The sequence below is a fragment of the Sparus aurata genome, chromosome 18 (assembly GCF_900880675.1).
Source record: "Sparus aurata chromosome 18, fSpaAur1.1, whole genome shotgun sequence".
Lineage (NCBI taxonomy): Eukaryota > Metazoa > Chordata > Actinopteri > Spariformes > Sparidae > Sparus > Sparus aurata.
Genome location: NC_044204.1, coordinates 6,661,139 through 6,683,992, shown reverse-complemented (window position 1 = coordinate 6,683,992; position 22,854 = coordinate 6,661,139). Strand labels below are relative to the sequence as shown.

The following is a 22,854-nucleotide window of genomic DNA, read 5'->3' as shown; positions in this document are numbered from 1 at the left end:
CGTTTTTTGACTATTTTCGATTTTGCCATTATATTTCTCCTTTAAAACTATTTACCTTGTCTTGTTTGGTGTCATTATTTTCAGCACAACCTCACGTGTGTGACTGTACAGTTGTTTTTTGATTTGGACATACTGTATTAACACAATGGACCTAAAATCACAAAAAAAACATAAAATCCAACTCAATGAAGAGCTGCACTGCCTGGTTCACATTCAGCAGTCTCCTCATCGTTTTGACTCATTAAACAAAAAAACGACTAAACTACACACCAAACACTACAAATGTAACTATACACTCCAAACACGCTAAAAGTCACAAATCTCTCAACTCTCAAAACTCACTATCTCCATCGCTGTCTCTCTCACCGTCAATGTCGCTGTCACTCTTTCGCCGCCGTCCCTTCCACAAAATCCCCCTGTCCCTTAGCAACCAAATCACATGGTTTGCCATATAATTTTGTGATTGGTTGGTGTGGTGCCTTTTTCCACCAATAGGAATGGGGTGTCACAGGGTGTCCGCAAGCTTCCTGCTTGCGGACACTTTCATGAGAGAAGCCTGTTTATTTAGTTTCTTCCTGCACCAAACGCGCCGCAAACGCGCAAAAGCGTGGCGTACATTATTTATCGGAAGTCTGGTTTTACTTGGCCTATCAACACAATTTAAAAACTGGTATATAGTTTCATGGCCGCTCCAACACATAAGTCAGAACCGAGACTCACTGAGGCTCTGTCTCGCTGCTACGTCATCTTAAATTGGTCACGTGATTTTGACGCGCCAGTGCGTCAATCGACCTCAGAGGGTTAAAGGTTCAGTCCAGTCTGCCATGTGGCACCACCATGTCTCTACAGGAGCCCACAATGGACAAACCAAACAACATTTTTAATAGCCAACAGAGGGTGAGGTGATGGGTATGCTGTTGGTTGTAATCTCCAACCTCACCGCTGGATGCAACTAATTCTTGCACATTGGACCTTTAACGTACGTTACACATGTAATGTATGTGTTTACGTAAATTAAGTGACAGAAGAGAAAGCCCGCACATCACAAATTACAAATATCTGCTGTGTTTGCTTTATTGCTGCCAGAGTACAAAGTAGCAAAACAGCCAGCTTATTCATTTTGTTTACAGTGAGGATTCCTTTAAATGTGATCTCAATGTTTCTCTAAGGTAAGAATAGTTTTGTGTTTACATACAGCGCTGTGCTGACGCATCGTGTGGGCGTTGGCGGCTCAGGTCGTCTGCCGCCAAACAAGGTCCTCTCAAAATCCTGACACCTAACCCTCTTGTGTGTTTATTCACGCCACTGTTAAACATTTACATACCCATCCAAACAGTGTCAAAGGGAAAACCGCATCATGCCGCTCTGTTTTACATTAGCATGCAGCAAAGCAGTTCGCCTCTTCCTTCGAGAGGGAGAAAGAGTCCCGAAACATCCATAGTAATCAATCTGATGAAACCAAACAGCAGTATACACCGAGGACACAGGAGTAAACAACTTTTAACTCAGCTGGATTGAAGTCTCACGTCCAGGAGGAGCGAATAAGACATGACTCCATGTTTCACTAACATTTTGTCTTTTGGTTTAAGCCCCGAACCACCAAACAACATCTCGGGGTTTGTTTTGTGAGCAGAGACAGAGGGATTTTTCTCGAAAATGGGCTCCAGCTCCCATAAATGTTTAATGAACGCGTTCTATTCACAATAACTGAACCTTTTCCAAACCCATGTGGTGCTATTTATAATCCATTTAAGCTGCGTACTGTACATACTTGCACCACATAATCTGTGTTTGTACAAGCAAGTGCACAGACAAAAGTCACACGCGGAGACACAAGCCTCCTGGTCTCTATTTTAACAAGTCTCACTTTTTTAATGGGTATATCCTGGTGTTAAATATCTGTAATGTGTTTTCCCTGGCTGTGACGACCACTGGACATAAACATGCTATTCTTGCTCTGCCTATAATTGTTCTATTAATAACACCTATAATGTCTGAGTCTCGTTCTGCATGGTCGGGTGCAACAGTATTTATTGTGTGCAAACGCGATCTGTTTCCAGCTGCCACACGTTGTTAATCTCTGGCTACACCTCTGCCATTCACAGCCCATTTAGGTCAGACTGTTTTGGCGCTTGGCAGTCAGAGGGCAAGCTGCTGCTGCCGCTGCCACTGGTGTCCCTCGTGATCGGGGGCGCCACCGCAAAGCTGGGGCCAAACCTTTCTGACAAGACGTAGCGGTGAGTCCTACAGCATCACCTCGCTTCGATTACCTCTGAACCCTCAATGTCAATCCAACGCTTGAAAGCGTATCACAACCCTCAGATACATGCACACATTCCTTTCGTGTGTTGTTCGTGCTCTTTCAGGGGCAGAGGTGTGTGGACCACCTGATAGGTCATGAACTCAGACCTGAGCCTAGGAAATACCAAATTTCTAAACCTCCGTCTGATATCAGTTTTATTTTTGCTTCATTTCATCTATTTTTGAGAGTTGGCTTACCACTAAATCTATTTCTCAATTTTCTTGAAGTAGTCAGTTGAGGTGCAGTCCCTTTTTTTTTTTTTTTTACAATATCAGTAGTTGATCTGATAGTTTATTACAAGTGTCTAACTCAAGAGGGACTTCTTCCATTTTTTCGCATAACTGCCAACATTAGGCTGTAACAAAAGGAGGAGATTTGACTTTTAATTAAACTAATTTAATTCATAGTTGACAGTAAAATACAGAAAAAAGTGGTCAAATCACAACATCTCAAATTTACATTGTAAAAGGGAAAGCTCTTGTGTGAAGTGGGGTGAAATGTGGAAGCACAGTCTCCTTCTTAGGACCTGTTTCATCCTTTTTAAGTTACGAGTGATGCATGTCAGGCCAACTCGTTCGCACATACTCACACAAAAAACACCCACTTAATTGGTATCACTTAGAAATCGAGATTAGATTCACAATTTTCCACAGTTTTCATGTCTAGAGGTGCCCCGGCTTGTAGTACGATTATGTCAGTACAGTTCCAAAAGACCTAACATTGTGGGTATTGTGGAGTTTCTGATTTTGAGCGTGCGTTTGTAAGATGATTTTTGGTTCTCATTTTCAACTCGTCAAATGCTGACGCTTTTAGATGGCGATCGACCCAGTTCACGAGCCCAAAGTGGCAGTATTCAACAGGTTGGGAATGAGATTCAAAAAGGAGCTATGAAAGAGGCTCTGGTTTCATGGAAAACACACTGATGTTAAAGGTAAAAAGTGTTATTGTGACCTTGAATCTGACCTGAGACCCTCAAGGACAATCTTCATATATATGTATATATATATATATATACAATCTTCATATATATGTATATATATATATATATATATATATATATATATATATATATATATATATATATATATATATATATATACTACATTTAAAAAAGTGGTTTGGTCTGACACAGCAGCCCATTCACTTCAATCTGTATACAGATAACAGGGATTTAAACTTTTGAATTGCAAGCAGCACATAGGCTAATCCTTACCATTAAGTTCTATCCAAATACCAAACATATAAAATGTCAAGTCACAGAAAAAGTTGAGAGGTGAGAAGCTGAAGTGTTGTACCCCTGACCCATTTTTTTTAATTGTGTAAACGGAGGAAATCTGAAAAAGGGTTACATGGATGAACATGGATAGAGAAAATCTTGAGGGAAATGGGATCATATTTCAGGGTAAAACAAAAAAAATTGATAACCCATCTGCTAAAGTCAGCATTCAACCACTTCCTAGCTAACATGACCGCATATAAGCGTTAATGGATGTGTCAAACAAACGCAGGACTTATACCCAGGAGAATGTTATTTGTGTCACATTTTAAAACCAGAACATTAAAATAACCTACGTTGTAACATGTCCGTAAGTTAAAAGAAGGAATGTATTTAATTTGCATCACATACGTAACGTTCCTCTTTCCCAAAAGCCTAATCTGCTGTCCAAAAGAGTTAATGGGAAGCACCTTCATTTCCTTTCCTCATTCATCGTCTTTATTCATGTTCATTTCTTTCAAACGAGCAGGTATTGTTGTTAGACGATATTTGCACCTTCATGACCCAGCGAACCATTTCTAAATCCTTGAATTCCCCCAAAGGTTTGTGTTTAATAGGTGTGTGACCCAAAGTGTAAATGAACAAAACATGGGAGCGTGATTCTATTTCATGCAAAGGCAGCTTTATTGCGAGTACACACCCACCTTAATCTAGGATTCATTTAGGTGCTTGCCCTCATTATCGCACATGGAGGCTTAATGGAATTCATTGTTTTGGTAGACAACATGTCGGGACTAACCCTCCGGCAGAAAACGTTATGAGAGCAAGTGGAAAGTATTTGAAAAACTTTTTAAAGGCTTTGCTGAATCATAAAACAAATTAATTCGTTTCTCACTGTATTGATTGCCACTTTAAAGCTGTGTATATTGCAGTTTAACATAATTTATTATAAAGGTAGAGACACTGGATTACAAACACAGCATACAGGACACCTAAGAGCGGAATTTGCATCCTGTATGCCCCCTGGTTCGAGCTATTAAAAGTTTTGATTGAGGTTAGGAAAAACGTTGTGGTTTTCTCGAATATTTATTAAGTCAGTGCATCCTGTTTTTCATGCTTCTTGAAGTCCTTGGTGAGTATCGAAGTATTTTATGAAAACCACAATCTCTTCCTGACCTTGAAGCACCGAAAAAAAGACCGTAAAACATTACCAGAGCTGTTTTAGATCCAGGAGTATCCAGTTTTGGTTAATACTGAAGGAAAACAAATTAAATGTGTTGACAGTGAATGTTCTGCCTCTACTTTCACTTTGGACAGTTTGTTTCGTTCATGTGAAAAGAACAAATAACATCCTGAACACACTGTCAGCCACTTGTGCTGTATCAACCATGTGGTGTGATTGACAGTGTGCAGAATTTTGTTTTGATCCAATGCACCAGTCAGTAAGTCTTGTGTGCAAGAACTTTATTGTAATTGTTACCAGTAATGTTCCTTTTTTGTCCTCTGCTTCAGGGTTTTTTGTGTTCTTGAAGATCTTGTAAATTGAAACGGTCAAAGTCTGCACCAACAGAGGCTCCTCTCTCCCGCAGAAAGCACTGCACCTGAAACGCCTTGTCAGTAGACCCGCCTTTAATGCTGTGACTTTGTGACATCACGCTACATCACCATGTCACACATTTGCATCATTTATGCATAGCAGCTAGTTCAGCATTGATTTAGCACAGCTGCTCTGTTATTGTTTGCGTTGCTGGGTCAGGCATGTGTGAGTTGACCAATCAGAGGAGACAGAGACGTATTTTTTTTCAGGATTTAAGCATGTATACTTATTCTAGTAGTAACACTAAATTAAATCATGAACCTCAAAATCAGCATAATATGTCCCCTTTAATATGTCTGCCATCTTGGACATTTAAATCCAAAATGCTCCTGCAATGTTTTAAATCACCATGACTTAAAATGTATACCTTGAAAGATCAATCAGTAGCGGCAGTAGCTCAGTCAGTAGACTGGGGACTGGAGGGTGGCCGGTTTAAGTCCAGCTACAGACCACAATATGGAAGTGGACTGGACCTAGGTTACTGCCGAGGTGCCCTTGAGCAAGGCATAGCAGCCCACTGCTCCTAGCTTGTGTGTGTATGTATGTGTATACTTAGAATGTGCAGCTAGTGATGGGTTAAATGCAGAGGACAAACGTCAGGTGTGTTTCATGTCTGACAAATAAAGATCCTTCTTCTTGTTATCTAGTATAATTTAATGAATATAAATAAGATGCCTCAAAGGGGAAGACAACGGAGGTGAGCAAAACCTGAAGCATGCGACTAGTGCTGAATTTGGTAACGAAGACTATGACAAGAGGAACACAAGATGGCAACACGTCTATATCAACATACAACATCATTGACAATAAAAGATGAGGTTAAAAAAATAAAAACTTTTCTCTCTTTATTGTTGTTGATGAAGCATAACTCACAGAGAAATCCCATTCCAATCTTTAATTCCCAAATTTGACCCCTTCCCCTCGTTTTCCCGTGAACAAGCCCCCAAGACTATCATGTCTTCAGCTGAAGTTGATGGCGTAAATGTCACAACTGGACATTTGAGTTTCTCTCAAGTCAGACTATGAATCAAATCGTCAAATAAAAAAGAACACTGCTTTGTTACTAGATGCTAACATTGGCGTTGAACATAGGCTCACATTAACAACCTGTGCTTTTTGGGCTTCATATGCTATCAAAGGGGGGTTGTGCAATTTGAAAATAAATTAAAATGAGCTACTGAGATGTCTGCACCTGGTAGAGATTGTTTTCTGCTCATTGTCCAAAAAAGGACCATAATACATTGACAACAGATGGTTTTCATGCCTTAATACTTCACCCTATACCCCGAGACGTGAAGGCGCAAAAGGGAGGGGGGGGGCAGCAAAGTGGTAGGGGCAAGGGGTGATTTGGCATTGGAGGAAAGAGCTGACAAATTCTATACTACCAGAGATTATAACATGACCAAACATTTGCTTTGTCCATCAGCTGTTGTTGCCTTTACCCCGCGGGTGCATCATATGGTTCACACACTGTATGATGAGTCCTCTGAGTTGGCGTCATTAATCTGAGCCACCTCACATCCTTTTTTTTTTTTTTTTTTTTTTTTTTGCTGATAAGTGAGAGCAAAGCAATAGGTGAGGAAATCTGAGATGTGCCAGACCGTCAACCAGAGCGGCCTCATTTTGGTCTAAACAACACGTTTGTTGTTTTCCCTGTGTACCAGCTGCTGCCGTGAGAACCCATTGGCACAACAACAACAGAGAACATTCTCAGATGCTTCAGCTCTAGTTAGTGGTGTTGATTAAAAGGTCTTTATAATGGACAATTACAGGAAGACATGACCTGAGGAACATGTGATGTGCATGTGTCACAGCAGAAAGGAGAACAGAAGCAAACTGTATAGAGTTTAATTCAGTCGTATATCATGAAAGCAGATTCTTTTCATACAAACAACAGTGGAAAAACAAAAAACGTTGAATGTTTGGCTTTCACAGGTATGTTTTTCAAAGTTTTTGCTGGGTTTTTTTTAGACAAAGACTGGAAGCTAACCACACACACAAACATCTAGTTATCCTCTGGTTTGCAGAAGGTGGGAAGAGAAAAAGAAGATGAGTCCTGGCTCCAGGTTTCTGTCCTCAAGGAGGTTTTTGGTATCTGATGATAGGGCTCCCTGCCTGAGGACAGAAAAATAAACGGTAAGTGAAGATGAACAAAGACAATAAACATTCAGTATTTGCAGGAAAGGGAATCGGAGAATAAACACAGTAATGGCAGGTCAAAAGATTTCGAGATATCGAGGTAAAAGCAGCTGGGTGATGAAAAGCAAACACATTTATTTCCAATGTTTTCCTAAAAACTGCTGATCCACATACAGTCTTGTCGCTAGCTTTGTTATAACTTTGAAGATGGATCATGCTGCTAGATATAGCAGGTATTAAAATGATGTTTCAACTTTTTGGATGCATTATGTGACAAAGTAACGTACAGAACGCTGAGATCACAAATGGAGCAAACTCTTGACAAAAAAGCCCATGAACACATCTGGCTTCTGTCTTCAGTGGGAACAGGTACAATCGAGATTCCCTCCCAGGTCAAATGATACTACAGTAATCATGGATGGTTATCGGCTCCGAATAGCAATGACGGAGACGTGACACCCAGATGAACACTATCACACACGGTGCAGCTCTGGAGACGTTAGGGCATAAAGAATTTTCCACAAAATGATTCAGCTCTTCCAGCTTTTCCAAATGTTATCGGATCTAAAACGCCAAGTTATGGTAGTGTAAGTCCTTCTTCACAGGGGTTGTGGCGCTCATAAAAATGTATCCACGTTTTTACAACCACTTCTTTCACAATGTACGCTTGCGGTAAGCCCTGTGCTCTTCCTGGGGGCTTTGAAACCCTGGCACCCAAATGTTTGTGCACAGGCCAGAGTAAAGTGAAATCTATTTTGAAGGCAGTCGAACTGGAATCCCAGCAAACTCGTGTCACTTAATGGAGGTGTTAGGTAGAGTTTAAAGAGATTTTAATGAACACATTTTAGTAACACAAACAAATGTTCAAGATTTTTTAGGCCAGATGCATGGATGTCTCGCAGATAACCAAAACCTTGCCACTTACTCACTCCCACATCTCTGTTATTGTCTATCTGGACGTCGGTATCCATTTTATCTCTTTAGCAACTCAGACAGACATCCATGTCTGCAGTTTATCTAAATCATGACAAAGCTGGTAATGTGTTTTATCACGGTTATTTCCTCTCTGTCTCAGGCGATCCCCGCTCCTCCAGCTAAGTTTTCTCCCTGTCTCTGCAGGGGCTGAAAAAAAAACATCACCCTGCATCATCTGCACTCAATCAGAATAATTATCTTGAGAAATGCACTGCAGAGCCCGTGAGAGGTGAGGGGAATGAAGCACAGAGGCAATCACCTCCCTCCAGTCATTATTAGTCATCCCTCTGCTGTTTTGGAAGAGGACCCGGGCGGCTTGGGAGGAAGCCATGTGCAGCCGACAGACAGACAGAGAAAAGGCCTGTCGTGACTCCAGTGCCCAGAAAGTATCAGCGATCTCTCAAGGCTTTTGGCAGCGCTGCAGCTCCTCTGGGGACTGGCAGCACACGAGCATCAACCTTATGTTCTGTCTGTCAGACTTCCTCTTATCCACACTGAACTTGTCACTCCGAAGATGCGAGAGCTTTTAAAAATCCCAGAGCAAGCACCTTTTGGGTTCTTAAAAAATCCTCCAGGAGGATGAAGCGTTGAGTGCTGAGATCCTGTCAGGATTTGTGAACACTTCCTGAAAGGAGCAGCTTTGTGGGAAATTGAGGACAATCAGAAGTTCCTCAAAGGCGTCCGACTTTTTATAGCAGACGGACAGAAAAAACAAAAACATTGATCAAACTCCTGTGCCCATGAAGTATCAGTGTTATGAATGTCCTGGCAGCCCTACAAGTCCATGGGGGACTGGCAGTCCTCTTCAGATGAATATCTGTGTTTTGAATTTCTATTTCTCCCCTGAGATTTGCACTCGTCTCCGATCCAAATTTGTATTTTTTTTTTCAATGAACCGGTCTGAAAGGGAGACATTTTCTGAAAATCCAAAGACTTTATGCACTTCAGCCCTTAAAGATTCATGACTAAACCTTCATATCAGAGGTACAGTGTGATTTCTCTGTGATGAGGTCCTCCTGTTATTAAATAAAGACAAATGACCCCCTCAAAGCTTCTTTTCAGATTACAAGCATCTTCATCTGGCATTTTAATCTTGCCACTTTGGCCATAATTTAAGTCATGATAACATTTAACTGTCTCAAGCAATTGCTGTAATCTGTGAACACGGTGACATCACTGCAATAAAATGCCAAAAAGAGCATTTCAAAGTTTTGATAAGTGCCGCATTCCATATTCCCACAGTTAAGTTTGTGTGTCTGTGTTATTTTTGATGGACAGAATCGGCCAAAACTTCTCAACTCAAAATGTAATATACTGGAACACTTTTCAAAAGTAACCATTTTTATTGAACAATTGTAGATTTTTGAAAAGGGGCAGATCAGATTAAGCTGCTTGTTGTACCTAAAAATGTGCGTTTCCTCTAAAGGACGCTGATCCTCCCAGTTTACAGTAGGGTTGATAAAGCACAGACCTAATGCAACAAGGAAAGGTTGTAAGATATTTGAGTGATTCAAACTTAAGAGAAAAAATAGGATAAAAAGAAAACAGGCGGCTGATTGTGCCCTCTCCCGTCAACACATCTGCATACCTCATCCCAAACAACGTGACCTTTGTAGCGACCAGACCTTTGTTAAATGGTCACAGTTTGGTTGATGTTAGGCAACAAAACTTAGTTAGGAATGACATTATGAAAGTTAACTTTGTTACTAATGTAAATTAACCCCATCCTTCTCCCTGAGAAGACTTTGTCACTCTTTATACACGTGACTTCCTCTTTTGCTGTAGTAATAATTAAAATGGCCACTGGAGGTCGCCGCCGAACAACAAATTAAGATATGGGTCACAATAAGCTGCTTGCACAGTCGACCTAAGTGGTTGTTTTTTGAGGAAAAGAGGCTGCCAAGTAACTTCCCAGAATTTGCACCTTTTTTAATTCCTAAAAATATATATATATATATATATATATATATATATATATATATATATATATATATATATATATATATATATATATATATATATATATATTTATATATATTGAATAATAAAATAAGTTTCCATGCTGTAAAATATCAAATTTGAATAATGGTTGACTAATGTGCCCCCTTCTGGCTGTAAAGTGATACAACAGTGTCATCTCTGCAGTGCGGGTGAACGCTGTGTGAAGCTCTCCTTCAAATTCAATGCAGACAGACAAAATAAAAACACTGATGAGACTTTAATGCCCTTGAAGGGTTTTTTTTTTGGGAAAATCCTGGCACTACAACAAGCCCACTGCAGACTGGCAGCTGTGTCTGGATGAATATTGGCTCTGTGTTTTTGGAATACTCATGTTTCACCCCAGAGATCTGAACTCGTCTCTTTCAATCCAGAGATTTCAAAACACTGAACTGATCATTCTAAAGATATTGTTCCTTTCTGAAATTTTGAATGAACTGTTGTCAATAGGTGAAACAAAATAGGCCTGAAGGAGGCGGCTGTCCTCTCCAGGAAAAGGGCAGCATCGGTTCACACAGTTGAAAACAGCTCTTTTTAAACCTGCAGTTACTATTCATTTGGCCACATGGGAGCCGTGGAAACAAGTTGTGAACACAATACTGGCATATCCTTTTGTTTTAAGTTGTTATGGTGAACAATACAGCAGTTACAGATCATGATCATACATTTGGAGCAATTGGAGTCTGACCACCCGATAACTTTTAGCATTCTTTTTTTTTTTTAGCTTTGTTTTTGGTCTCCTCCACTTGGTGGAAGTGTTGGCAGCTCAGTCGCCAGAAAAAAATGTTGACAAATACGGGTCACATCATGTTCACATTAGGTGTTTATGAGCTGAGGTTCGTGTTGGGAGGTTGAGATAATGGCACTGGTGTAACAGCAGAGTGAGACAGCTACGAAGCCAGAAACCACTGTTCAAGACGACGTTTGTTAGTATGAAGCTAAGGTGACAGGATCAAATGTTTTTTGCAGGACATTGGAATGTTTTCTAGTTGTGTTTGTGGCAAAACACAAAAACCTAACTAAGTGTTTCACTGCCTAAACCTAACCCGATCATAAGCACAACATTGTCACAACATAAAGGAATGTAAAGTTGCCAACATTTATTCTGGCGGTTTGGATGTTCATCTGGCTCCACAAACTCTTACGAAGGAGATGTTCTTTCACGTGGGTCTTTTTTAAGGAACGTTCAGCGGTTATCCAGTGATTCGATTAAAAACTTTCAAGTAACTTTTTAAAGACAAAAACAAAGACGAGACTTTCAGTACCCATTAAGTTTCACAGTACTGGCTGTATGACAACCCCTGTAAGCCACTGGCGCCCAGATGAGTATTAGCCCTGTGTTTTTGGACTTCTTCTATTTCAGCCTTCAGATCTGTCCTTGTCTTTCATCCAGAAATGTTTTAATATAGACACGGTCACTCTTAAAACCAAGAGTCACCAAATGTTTTCTCACATAAGAGCAGCATGATTTTTGAATGAGTTGATGGAAAGAAAATTATTTCAAAACCTTTTTTCCATTTTTTTTTTTTTCCTGGTTCCAACTTTTGAAATGCGAAGATTTGATGCTCGTCTTTGTCATGAATGGTAAGAAAACCAGATATCTACTGTATCTGTCTTATTTGACTTTTCATATACAAAATAATAAATCAAATAAAGTAGAAAATAACAGGTAGATTATTTGTAAATAAAAATAATCGTTAGTTGCAGAGGTTTGTGGAAGTCAGAAGAACTGTTTTGGCTTCGTGTTTGATTGCCAAAGAGCTCTCAGTGACCCCTGCAGTTACCTCAAAGCCTCTTTACTTTAAACAATCTACAGAAGACAGAAAAACACACTCAGCCGCCCAGGTTCAAGAGGCACCTCTAATTTCTGGAAGAACTGACAGCGCAGTAACTCCTCTGAGACTTGGCAGCGATTCTCAGATGAATATTAGCCCTCCCTTATAAATCTCAAATACTTCACCCCTGAGGTTTGTGCGTCTCCCGCCCACAGATTTCAAAACACTGAACATTTAGACTGCAAGAAGACTTTGTGAAGCATATTTGGAGAAAAATTATAGTGGTACCTCGTTAAAGAGCGCCTCATACAGCGTGTTCGACTTCTCCACCTGAGACTTGAGGTCAGCCTCTGCATCTGCGTCCCATGATGTTAATCTACTTGAAAAGAAAGGCAGGCTGTAAATTCATGTTGACCTAAAAGCATGTAGGGGTGTGCCAAAGTGGGATACATATAACAATGATGTGAGATGAAGAAGAATTTTGTTTTCTTTATTTAACGCCCAGTGGGAGGTTTTTAAAACACTCCAGAGCTGATGTCTGGCACAACACAGGAAGCTTTCTCACGGTGATGCGTTGTTTTCTCTTCTTACCTGTCACAGCAGTTGGTCTCCTGCAGCGGGCAGAGGACGCTCTGTGAGGGACTGTCATTGTTTAACCTCTTCTTCAGTTTCTCAGCCTCCTTTTCCAACATGCTGACCTGCCGCAGCAGAGCTTCTCTTTCCTCCACCAGGCAGTGCTTGAATCTGGAGAAAAAGAAGTATTCATGCACAATGACTAGTGATAGCAGCAGCTGTTTTCTGCTAAGCTCAGTTAGCTATGCAGTAAGCGGTCCTATAAACTGATCACCCACCCCAGGCCTAAAAATCTACTCTGAAACTCCTTTGCTATAGGTGTTAACACTCATACTCTCCCCTGGTGCTCCAAGCTCTGAGTCCGAGCTTTAGCACTCGATAGGACCAGGAGCTGCACGGCTAACTGAGCTAACTAACAGCAACTACTTTAACAACAAGTAAAGCTGTCCATCCATCATCCAACTGCCCTGCTGGAAAAACCAGCATAGACCAGCACCAAAACCAGTGGTTCCTGTTTTTTCCAGCAGGGTGTAAATCACAGTTATTTTCTCCATTATTAAGTTGAGGTTGCAGGAGTTTAGTTAATAAAAACAAATGTTGATCTTTTCCTTTACACTGAAAATATGTACGATTTCCACATGTTTTCAGCATAGGCCTGTCCAACTGACGCAAGTGAGAAGAGCACTGGCAGAACACAAATACATGTGGAACAATCAGGAATCATCAGAAGCTGTGTGTGATTGTAAAACTCAGTTCAATCAGGTCAAAAGTTCACGGAGGAAGTACCGACCTCTTGACACAACACATCCAGTAGCGTTGCTGTTGACACAGCCACTCGAACTGCTCCGCCGTCTCCTGGAGTTTCCCCAGACTCCCCTCGTTCTCCTGCTGCAGCTCCCTCACCTCAAACACAAGGCAACATCATAGGAAATAATGAGGACACGTGTGACTGTTGGCACTGACTTAAATTGAGTGTCTTTATCTGGAAAGACGAGGGGAATCCAAAAGGGTTGGACTTAATCTCCGACCCCCCGGATTTCATGATAATTCACCGACTCGATTCACAAAATGCTCAAATAAATGTTCTCATGAAGTTCCTCGCTGACCGCTTGCCTCCTGCTTTCTTGTCTTGGAGAGATAGTTGTAGACCACGATTTTTAGTTTGTAGTTTGATGGACTGGTTGAAACAGAGGCCAGAGAGGGAGTGAGTCTTTGAGGCCAAGTGTAAATTAAAAGAAGAAATCCTGACAGTGTGTAGGAATGTCTCACTAATGCCCAGAATCAACACACATTAATACCGAAAGGGTGCCAGTAAAATCTGAGTTACTGTGTTCTCTGGGGTGGTTGTAGTTCATCAAAATTTGGCTTGCGCACATAAATTTGAACCTTGAGGTTTAATGTTTCATGAAATTAATTGCTTGAAATGGAACATCAGACTTGTTATTCGCCGTCTTTAACTGGCTCGCTGACACAGTGACCTAAACTAGCCTGAGAAAAGCATGAGCGGTGTTAATCCATTACCCCTGATTGGACGAGCTGGCGGCAGGAGGATGTTGTGCTGCTCCGTTTCTTGGCCCGCATGTTTGACAAAGAGAAACGCTTCACATTCATTATGAAAAACATTAGAAGACCATTATTTATTGATTTATCCTCATCCACAGAGATCAGAGCAGAACGAGTCCAATCCTGACATCTGCTGGACAGAAGTGGAACTACAACCACTGAGCAGCAGATTTTACGAGAACTGTGCTGAAAGCAGTCAGTGTCAAGTTTCATACGTCATTTGTTTAAGGAGAACCTGAAGTTTGAGTCTTGCTCAGTGAAAGTATGTTTTTATATACACATTTTGGATGAATTTACCAGATTTCTTAAAAAAAAAAAAAAAAACACCAGTCAAAATGTAGTGTTTTTACTGCAAACCCAGACAGAGAAAAAGATTGACTTCCATATACATTTTTGTCAACATCCAACATTTTCTAACCAAGTTACTGCCATTTATTCTAATATGTTAATATGATACATTGTAAGATTATTATGATGTTATCCTCGAGCTGCATTTGTTTGCTCTCTCACCTCCTTCTGATGAGCGCTGCGTATCTCCTTCAGCTCCTCCGTCAACATCTTGTTTTTGTCTCGCAGCTTCTGCAGCTCATCCGTCTTACTGTTGGTGACAAACACAAAAAAGGTTTGACCGATTTTATCACTTTGCTTGCAGTCAGTCTATTTTTACTTCAATATCATTAACACTTATATAAAAGCTATAAGTGCTTTCTAATCTGTTAAGTAACAGTAATTACAAGAACCTTAATATAAAGTATTCTCTGAGTCAAAGTGCAACACTTTGTGGTTTCGATCTTTCTTTACTCCAATAATGTCCAGTTTTTGGTGTATTTTTACAGTTGTTTCTTCCACAGATCTATGTATTTATCAGTCACACACAAGCACATTAGATTCATTTTGATTACATTGAATATTTGAGTCAATAAGAATTTTTATATGTAGCTCTCTGTTGATATTAAGATTTCATCTCCCGGTTTGTGAGTCTGGAATCATGATGTGAAAACTTCTGACACGAAGCCGACTCTCCACAGAGATGTAAAGTCAGCAGATCGAGGCACGGTGCTGCTCGCAGGGAGGACATTTCTGCTGACTCCAAATCACAACTCTGAACTCGATGTATTTATTCAGTCTTGAGACTGAAACAAAACATTTTGAGACAAAGTTCTTCTCCACGGTGACGGCTTCACTTGGCTTCAGTTTGCCGGAGGTAGAAATCAAACTTTAACAGGTATTTTAATCAATTTGAATGTTTCTGTTCTTTGTCTGCAGCCTTATCTGTGTTAATGTTCATTTTTACTTTTTGTTCAACATGTCAATAAACATTTCAACATGGTTAAGAAAAACAAGAGTATTTCCTCCAAAAATCTGAGCTGTAACAGGTCCTCGTCTGACGCACTGTCGAGGTTTGTGCAACAACTTAAATTAAAAGTTGTGAAACATGATTTTTCCAGAAGATCTCATTCGTTTTTATGAGAATGTATCTATACAATGAATTACATTTAGAGATTTTGTTTGACTGCAACTATCAAATATAACCTCCTTTGCGACTTTGGTGGCCTGGAGGTAAAGATGCATAACACATAGTGAGATTACAACCCCTCTGTTGTCTGTCATTCTCTCTCCTACCTGTGGAGCTCTGCATGCAGGCTCTTTGTCAGCTCCGCTCTACACTGGGCTTCAGCGTGCAGCTCTGCCCGAAGCCTCTCTGCCACCACAGCTCTGTGATGGGCCTCGGCATGCAGCTCCTGCATAAGGCCCTCCAGCTTCACCTCGGAGCTCTGCAGACACAGCAGCTCTGAGCCGACCTGCCGCAGCAGCTCCCCATCCCGGGCACTCTCCTGCACCAGGAGGACCACACGCTGCTGCAGCAGCTCCACCAGGTCCTGCACGGAAGAAGCATGCAGATACTGAATGTCTTTTCAGAAGAATGCTTTTACACACAAAATTCTAATTCCTGGCTTTTGTTGTTCTTTTCTATGCTTAATTTTTTTCTTATACAGATGATTCCATAAAGGCACATATTAACTGTTTAACCTTATATTACTCTATAGTTCCTGACCTTTAAGAGCTCCCTGCAGCTGTCCTGATCCTAGTATTATTATCATGTGCAGACTACACACTTGACATTAAAACACACCTATACAGAAGGTCAAAGAGTTTGTGACAAGCCCTAACCTGATGCTTCATCAAGTCTTTGTGGCTAAAGTGAGTGAGTCACACTCTCCAAATCTCTAACTAAATACCACCGGAACGAGCTGCTCATGTGTTTCTCTGCAGCAGGTATGTTCAGTGAAAGATCAGATTTTTAAATACCCAATACACACGCCTTTAAATTTGATTAAATTTAATCCAAAAAGGTGGCCAAAAACAACAATGTAAATGACATGTATTTCTGCCACACAAAATTAAAGTAAAACAAAAAACTCATTTCTGCCACTAGGGGTGTCTCATTCAAAACAAAACAAATGGCGTAGGTAGCGTGAGATCATTGAAGATATTAGACAAGCACCACTGCCAGTATTATAACAGCATATCCTCATCTGGAAAATGACCACATAGGTCACACAACTTATTATGACCAATATTTACATTTCTTGTCAAACAGCGACCTCTAGTGGCCGTAGTAATCATGACAGCGGCAAAGGAAGTAATCAGGAGCAGCAGGAGACCGTCCTTATGTCCAGGGTGTAACCAAAAGTCAACAGTGGGATGTTTAAACTTAATGAAGTCAAGTTTTACGTTACTTGATGTCGTTACGTCTTTGTCGTTACGTTTTTGTCAACGAAAATAAAAGGTACATTCTTAACTGATGGTACTTATTTTAACCAAACATCCAATCTTTCTTAAACATTAGCAAGTAGTTTTCTTTCCTAAACCGAATCAAACGTCAACGGTGTGATGCAGGCCCAGCTCGCCTGTTAATGGTACACCGCGACGGTCATGTTGTTTTGGGAACTGTGATAAGTCGTTCGAGATCTCACTGGCACTCGACCTGGTCAGTCGTTTATGTAGTAGAATGCGTTGGCCGAAAATCCACATGATTAACGCAGAACTGTTCACAGATGAGGTCGAGTAAGGTTTTGTCATGTTCGCTGACTTGTGGCGTGATGTTATCCAGGACGTCATGGTGTCAGGCGGCCGCATGAAACGCACCGTAACCTTTATTTAACTTGTGGATTTCTCTGGTTTGAAAGCTTGGACACTGTTGGAAACATTCAGGATAATGTAAGCGCCCAACTCAAAATTTCGACTCATTTTAATGCAGAAACGTTACATATTGTATCCTATGAATGACTGGATCTTTCCTCTTATTGTATCAGAATCATGCAGTGTGAGAAAAGAATAAAATCTCTCTTCAATCAAACTCCAATCTGTGTCGAGGAGCCAAAAACCCTTAAAGTTGGTAACCACTGCCAAAACCTCCCTATTTACAGTATGTTAACACTGGCACTTACTGGTAGCCTAATTCCAGTGTAATTTCAGTAATTGCAGCATAGGTGGCCCTCTGGTATGGTCACGGCTACATGGATTTAAATGATGGGATTGTAATGAGGTTAAACACTACAAGATGAATTGACACAAATTTAAAAAATCACTCCTTCAATGTAAGTGTTTCCAAACAAGACTCTAATTGCCACACCAGCGCTTGAGGCTAAAATAGGGCCGAGTGTTGTTTTGGTGAAAGCTATCAGCTAAATCTGCAGCTCTATGGAGCTTTTTAAGGCCGTTTTAAACTAATAGTTTTGGGCTTTATGGCACATTTACTGTCCGGTTCAATCTCAGCAATCTCATTTTCAGCAGAAGCACGCAGCCTTTTTCACATTGCTTGCACCAGATGGCAGACAAAGTTAGATACTAACTGGTAAAAATAAAAAAATAAATAAATAAAAAAGTTATGAATAGCTGCTTAAGAGTTGTAACATATCTAGATACATAACCTCGACCCACTCTTCCTGCCTACAGATCAGCTCAAACCCCTGACAGGCATCTACTAACTCAGTTCACCTGTTGCTGGTGGATCCTGCTGATGAGCTCGTCCTGCTTCATCCTGAGCTCCATGTTCAGCTGCTCATGGTGACGGAGCCGAGCGGTCGCAGCCTCCAGATCATGCTGCAGCTTCCTCTCCCGGTCTCTGGACACCAGGAACTCCCCGTCGAGCACTGCTGCAGCCCACAGAGAACAGAACCAGAGTCAGGGTTGCACAGATTTTCATTAAAACAGAAGATCTGCTGACTGTGTGCCACTTGGACATGAAGCAGTGTGTTTTTACTACCCACAGTTTAAAATAATGTTTGAAACCATAACACTTTAAGTGTGGGGTTGTATATCAGCCGCTGACACTTCTGGCGAAAAACGTTCCTCTCATTCATACCACGTCACTTCAACACTGCTGTCATGACGGAGTTTAGTGTCTCTTTTATAGTTTTTACACACATTTCTCTTGGATCTCCTTCATATCATCAGCAGAGGTTGTTAAAGGTCCGATTTCTTCAAGTTTGCATATTGTCTCTTCCTGTGTACTCGTCTCTTTGTGCTCTTATTTTAACTACAGTTTATTCCTTAAAAAAAAACTTTTGGCAATAAGAATTGACAGTTTAAATTACAAATATGTATATTGTTAGTGTAGTCCATAATAAGAGTGTGGTTATTTAAAGGGACAGTAACATATTTTTCCTTTACCTGCTGGTGCTATTTATCCATATAGATTTATTGTTTTGGTGATATTGGCAAGAGAGATGTCTCCAAAATCCAGCAGCTCACAGCACATTAATCTGGACTGAGAAATAGCACTGTATATTTTTTGATTTTAGGGCGGACTGTCCCTTTATGTATTTTACTCAAGTACAATTTTGAGGTACCCTACATTTTTGCCACCTTATTCTTCCTCTCCACTACATTTTTTTGATGCATCTCATTACGAGTTACTTTGCAGATTCAAATGATTCAGTGTTTATGGGTTATTAATTGTGACATGTTACCAAATCAGATTGTGTTCTTGGTGGGACGTTGTGTGAGAGGATGTTGCACCAGAGCCGAAGTAGCACAAGTTTAAATTAGTTCACTTTATCGGAAATCACTGATAACAATAATCTGGAAAATGCTGAATATCAGCCAGGGCTGATGATAGCTCTACCCCTGATACACACAATATTAAAGAAATGTAAAATAAAGTGGTAAAAAAAAGGCAAAGAAAACAGGAAAGTTGTTTAAAATTTCTTTTTATGTGAATACAACTCTCAAAAACACAAAACAAAGAAAGTAAAAGTGTTTTATTTCCCTTGTAGTTCTCCATAATAATTTCCTTGTCATATATCACTCTCTACTTTGAAGCTAGGATATAGTTGGTGGTTTCACTGTGGTGTATTCAAACAGTTTTCATCAGATAACTCTGTTAAATGTTGTTTCTTCCCCATTAACCCGACACCATTAAGACAATAAATACAACCAGAGGCGCATGTGTCTACAGTCTACATGGCAGGGGCGGTTCTAGGGGGGGGGGCCAACAGGGGCCAGTGCCCCCGTAACTCTGAGTCTGGACCCCCCTGCGGCCCCTCTGACAGGGAGTCTGCATTAATAACACAATGACAGATTTCTTGCAATGATTTTGTTCTGAAGGGAAAGGCAGAAATAAAGTGTCTCAGCAGTTTACTACCCAATCAAAATTGCTGAAATTGTAAACACTGCTTTGTCTGAATGAGGGATTTGTCCTTTTTTCTCGGGTTGTATGTGCCCCCTAACAAAAAAGCCGGCCCCAACCTGGCCCCCCTATTAAAACTGGTCTAGAACCGCCACTGCTACACGGCACAATTTCACTTTCAACTCACGTTTGAACCAAGTGAATATTTATCATCCACTTAAACAACAACATGCTAAAGATTCACAGATAATAAAGACATGCTTATCCTACTACATTAAGTATAAACACATACAAAAAGCAGGAAATGGGAACTTCAAGATTCTACAGTACTGTATGTCCTGGATTATTAGATTACAATACTCTTGTACATTGTATCGTATAATCTGGGATGTTGTAACTTTTTTCTTAAATCAACATTCATAAAATATAATTGTGAATTAGAGACAGAAACGACATGAGAGGCATAATGGCAGGTCACACCAGTCTGAACCAGTGACCTCCAGCACAATGTAAATGTGTAACTCTCCCCTCCGAGTTCAGAGTCCCGACCGACTCGTCTTACCTTTATCATGAGCCAGCCGGGTGCACTTGGCCGTCAGATACTGGATCTGACTGTAGTCCTCGTCCCGGTGAGCTCTGAAAAACCTCCTCATGCTCGTCTGAGTCTGAACTTCTCTCTTCAATCTAAAGCTTCTTCCACCTTCCCATGATCCTCGGGGCTAGGCAGGTGTGTCCCATACGGTCAGATGGAACGGTGTTTAACTCACCCGCGCATGAAGTGTGTGTGTGTGTCTTAAAGAAGACACGCCATCAGAGGGCAAGTTTAAGCATTAATCTGAGCGTTTGTCGTCATAACATGGAGGTCTGCTGATCTGTGTGTGTGTGTGTGTGTGTGTGTGTGTGTGTTCAGGCCTGATGTGTTTTGTTTGGCTCGCTGCTTGAACAAATAGGAACACTGTCACTTGTTTTTATGCACAAATTGAAGGTTTGATCTTGTGTTATATGCAAATATAGTTTTGATGCCCAGAGGCTGTGGATCCTGCAGGAGAGGGCTGCAGAGTCGGGCATGTTGTGTCAGGCAGGTGAAGCATCTCAAAAAGCAGTAGCCTCAGGTTAGTTCTGTTATAGTATAGATCAGCACGACATGTTTTATAGAGGAAAAGTACCACTGACATTTAATAACAGCTTGTATTGTTTGTGTCAGTATTGTGTACCAGTAATATGAACGTGCAGAGTATTTTCATGTAAACACGTGCTTCTCGAATGCCAGGATCTGCTGTTTTTTTATTTCAATTATTTTATTATTTTGAGTTTTTAAAGTATAAAGTATATTTTTTAGGCCTTTTGGCTTTTTTGACAGGATAGCTAAAGACATGACAGGAAACAGGCTTAGAGAGAGTAGGAGCGGCAGCGAGGACAAAGCCTCTGTACATGGGACACCTGCTGTACCCAAGGAGCTAAACTGCACCCCATTATTTTGAGTTTTGAACTGTTGGTTGGACAAAAAAAAAAAACTGTGTGATGGTGTCATTTTGGACTCTGGGTAATTGTGATGGCATTTCTCACCACTTGCAGAATTTAAAGGTTGCATAAACAATCAATTAATGGAGGAAATAATCAGCAGATTAATCCAGAAGAGGAAAAAAAATAAGAATTAGTCACAGTCATATTCAAACTGAGCTCCATGACAACCAGCGGTAAAATCTTGCTTATGTATGAGCCATAATGATCGACTAATCTAACACATGCTAGTTAAACGGTCACAGGAATTTAATAATTTTAATAATTTTTAATACATTAATTGCATTCTTTTAATCACACTGTAATTAGCTGAATACTACCTCCATTGCAGTCTGTCTGTGTGTTGCAGAAAATTGTGCAGCCTTAAGTGGAGATACTCTATGCATTTTGGGAATTTCATTAATAACGTATTCCTTTAAAGATCAAAATACATCCCAGACTTTTCTTTATCACTATTTGAGTTTAACTATGTATTCAGTATTGGGATGGTGCACAGTAGCATCCCAGGGACTTTTTGTTTTCTCAGCTTGATACACTTGAAACACATCACAATTTTTTTTTAAGTACAGTATGAGGTGTACTTGTACTAAGCCTATGCAGCACAACAGAAAATGTTAAGTGATTTTAAACCAGTCAAAGGTTTGGGTGATACAAGCATACGCAGTTTTCAGTTTTTAATGTTCTCATTAGAGTGAAGATGGGTCTTGTTGGTGCCAGATATGTCTATAAATGAGACATTTTCTCACTTGGATCTTTTTCCTCGCTCTTTTCATAGAGGTGTCGACAGTGTTTAACTTTGCATGCTGCTGTTTCCTTGACTGTTATATTTATGCCAGCAGAGGGAGACAAAACACAGCTGCTCCTCTCAGTCTCCTGTCAAAAAAAACCTTGTTATATAACTTTGTATACTGTATCTATAAATATGTTTTACTGGGTTATTTCTGTGTGAAGTACATTTAGTTGCTGTTTACATGAAGGTAGTTCTCCACCCAAATTACATCCTAATTAAGACATGTTGGGGGTCAAATTTCCCTGCTAGAGCCACAACCACGTAGTAATTTCTGAAACTGTTCGTACACCCTCTTCCACCAAATTTAAGCACTTTTCGAGGGGTATTTTTAAGCTTTTCAGGCACCTTACAGATGTGATAACTTACATATTTATACTGTACTCAAAATGAGTATTGTACATCATCCCATTATATCAGATGTTAATATGCTATGCTATCTAAAGAGGGGTATCGGATAAAAGGAAAGCACAAATGGGTCATGTCTCATGAGTTTCATGTTTAAAAATGTGCCACCTGTGTGTAAGTAGACTTGGCCTCCTATATAACCTGGCCATGCCTAAATGTAAGTACTGTTATTATTAAAGTAATGGAGTCAAAATTCCATGATGAGTAAATTGGTGAAAACCAAGTTGACTTCCCTTTAATATTCAAAAATCTTCACCTCCATTCCACCTGACATGTTGAGATGTTTTGACTCTGTTCTTTCTGTCTAGAAATGTGCTGATTCTCCTGAGTGCTGCTAAACCAGCAGGACAAACTAACTAGGCCAT

At 40.3% G+C, this 22,854-nt stretch overlaps 1 protein-coding gene across 2 annotated transcripts; it reads right to left on the bottom strand.

Annotated features, from left to right (window-relative positions):
- Positions 1-6,947: 6,947 nt before the first annotated feature.
- LOC115568475 (centrosomal protein of 55 kDa) lies at positions 6,948-22,828 on the bottom strand. Of its 2 annotated transcripts, none has more exons than XM_030395783.1 (8): positions 20,336-22,828; positions 18,141-18,298; positions 15,762-16,018; positions 14,649-14,736; positions 13,366-13,478; positions 12,594-12,746; positions 12,291-12,381; positions 6,948-7,230 (listed from the first exon to the last, which is right to left on the bottom strand). In XM_030395783.1, exons 1-8 carry the CDS (start codon positions 20,424-20,426, stop codon positions 7,192-7,194), a joined length of 990 nt encoding a protein of 329 aa, XP_030251643.1. In that variant the 5' UTR covers positions 20,427-22,828; the 3' UTR covers positions 6,948-7,191. The 2 variants fall into 2 exon arrangements, with proteins under 2 accessions (XP_030251643.1, XP_030251644.1); XM_030395784.1 differs by having other exon boundaries at positions 12,291-12,378.
- Positions 22,829-22,854: the final 26 nt, after the last annotated feature.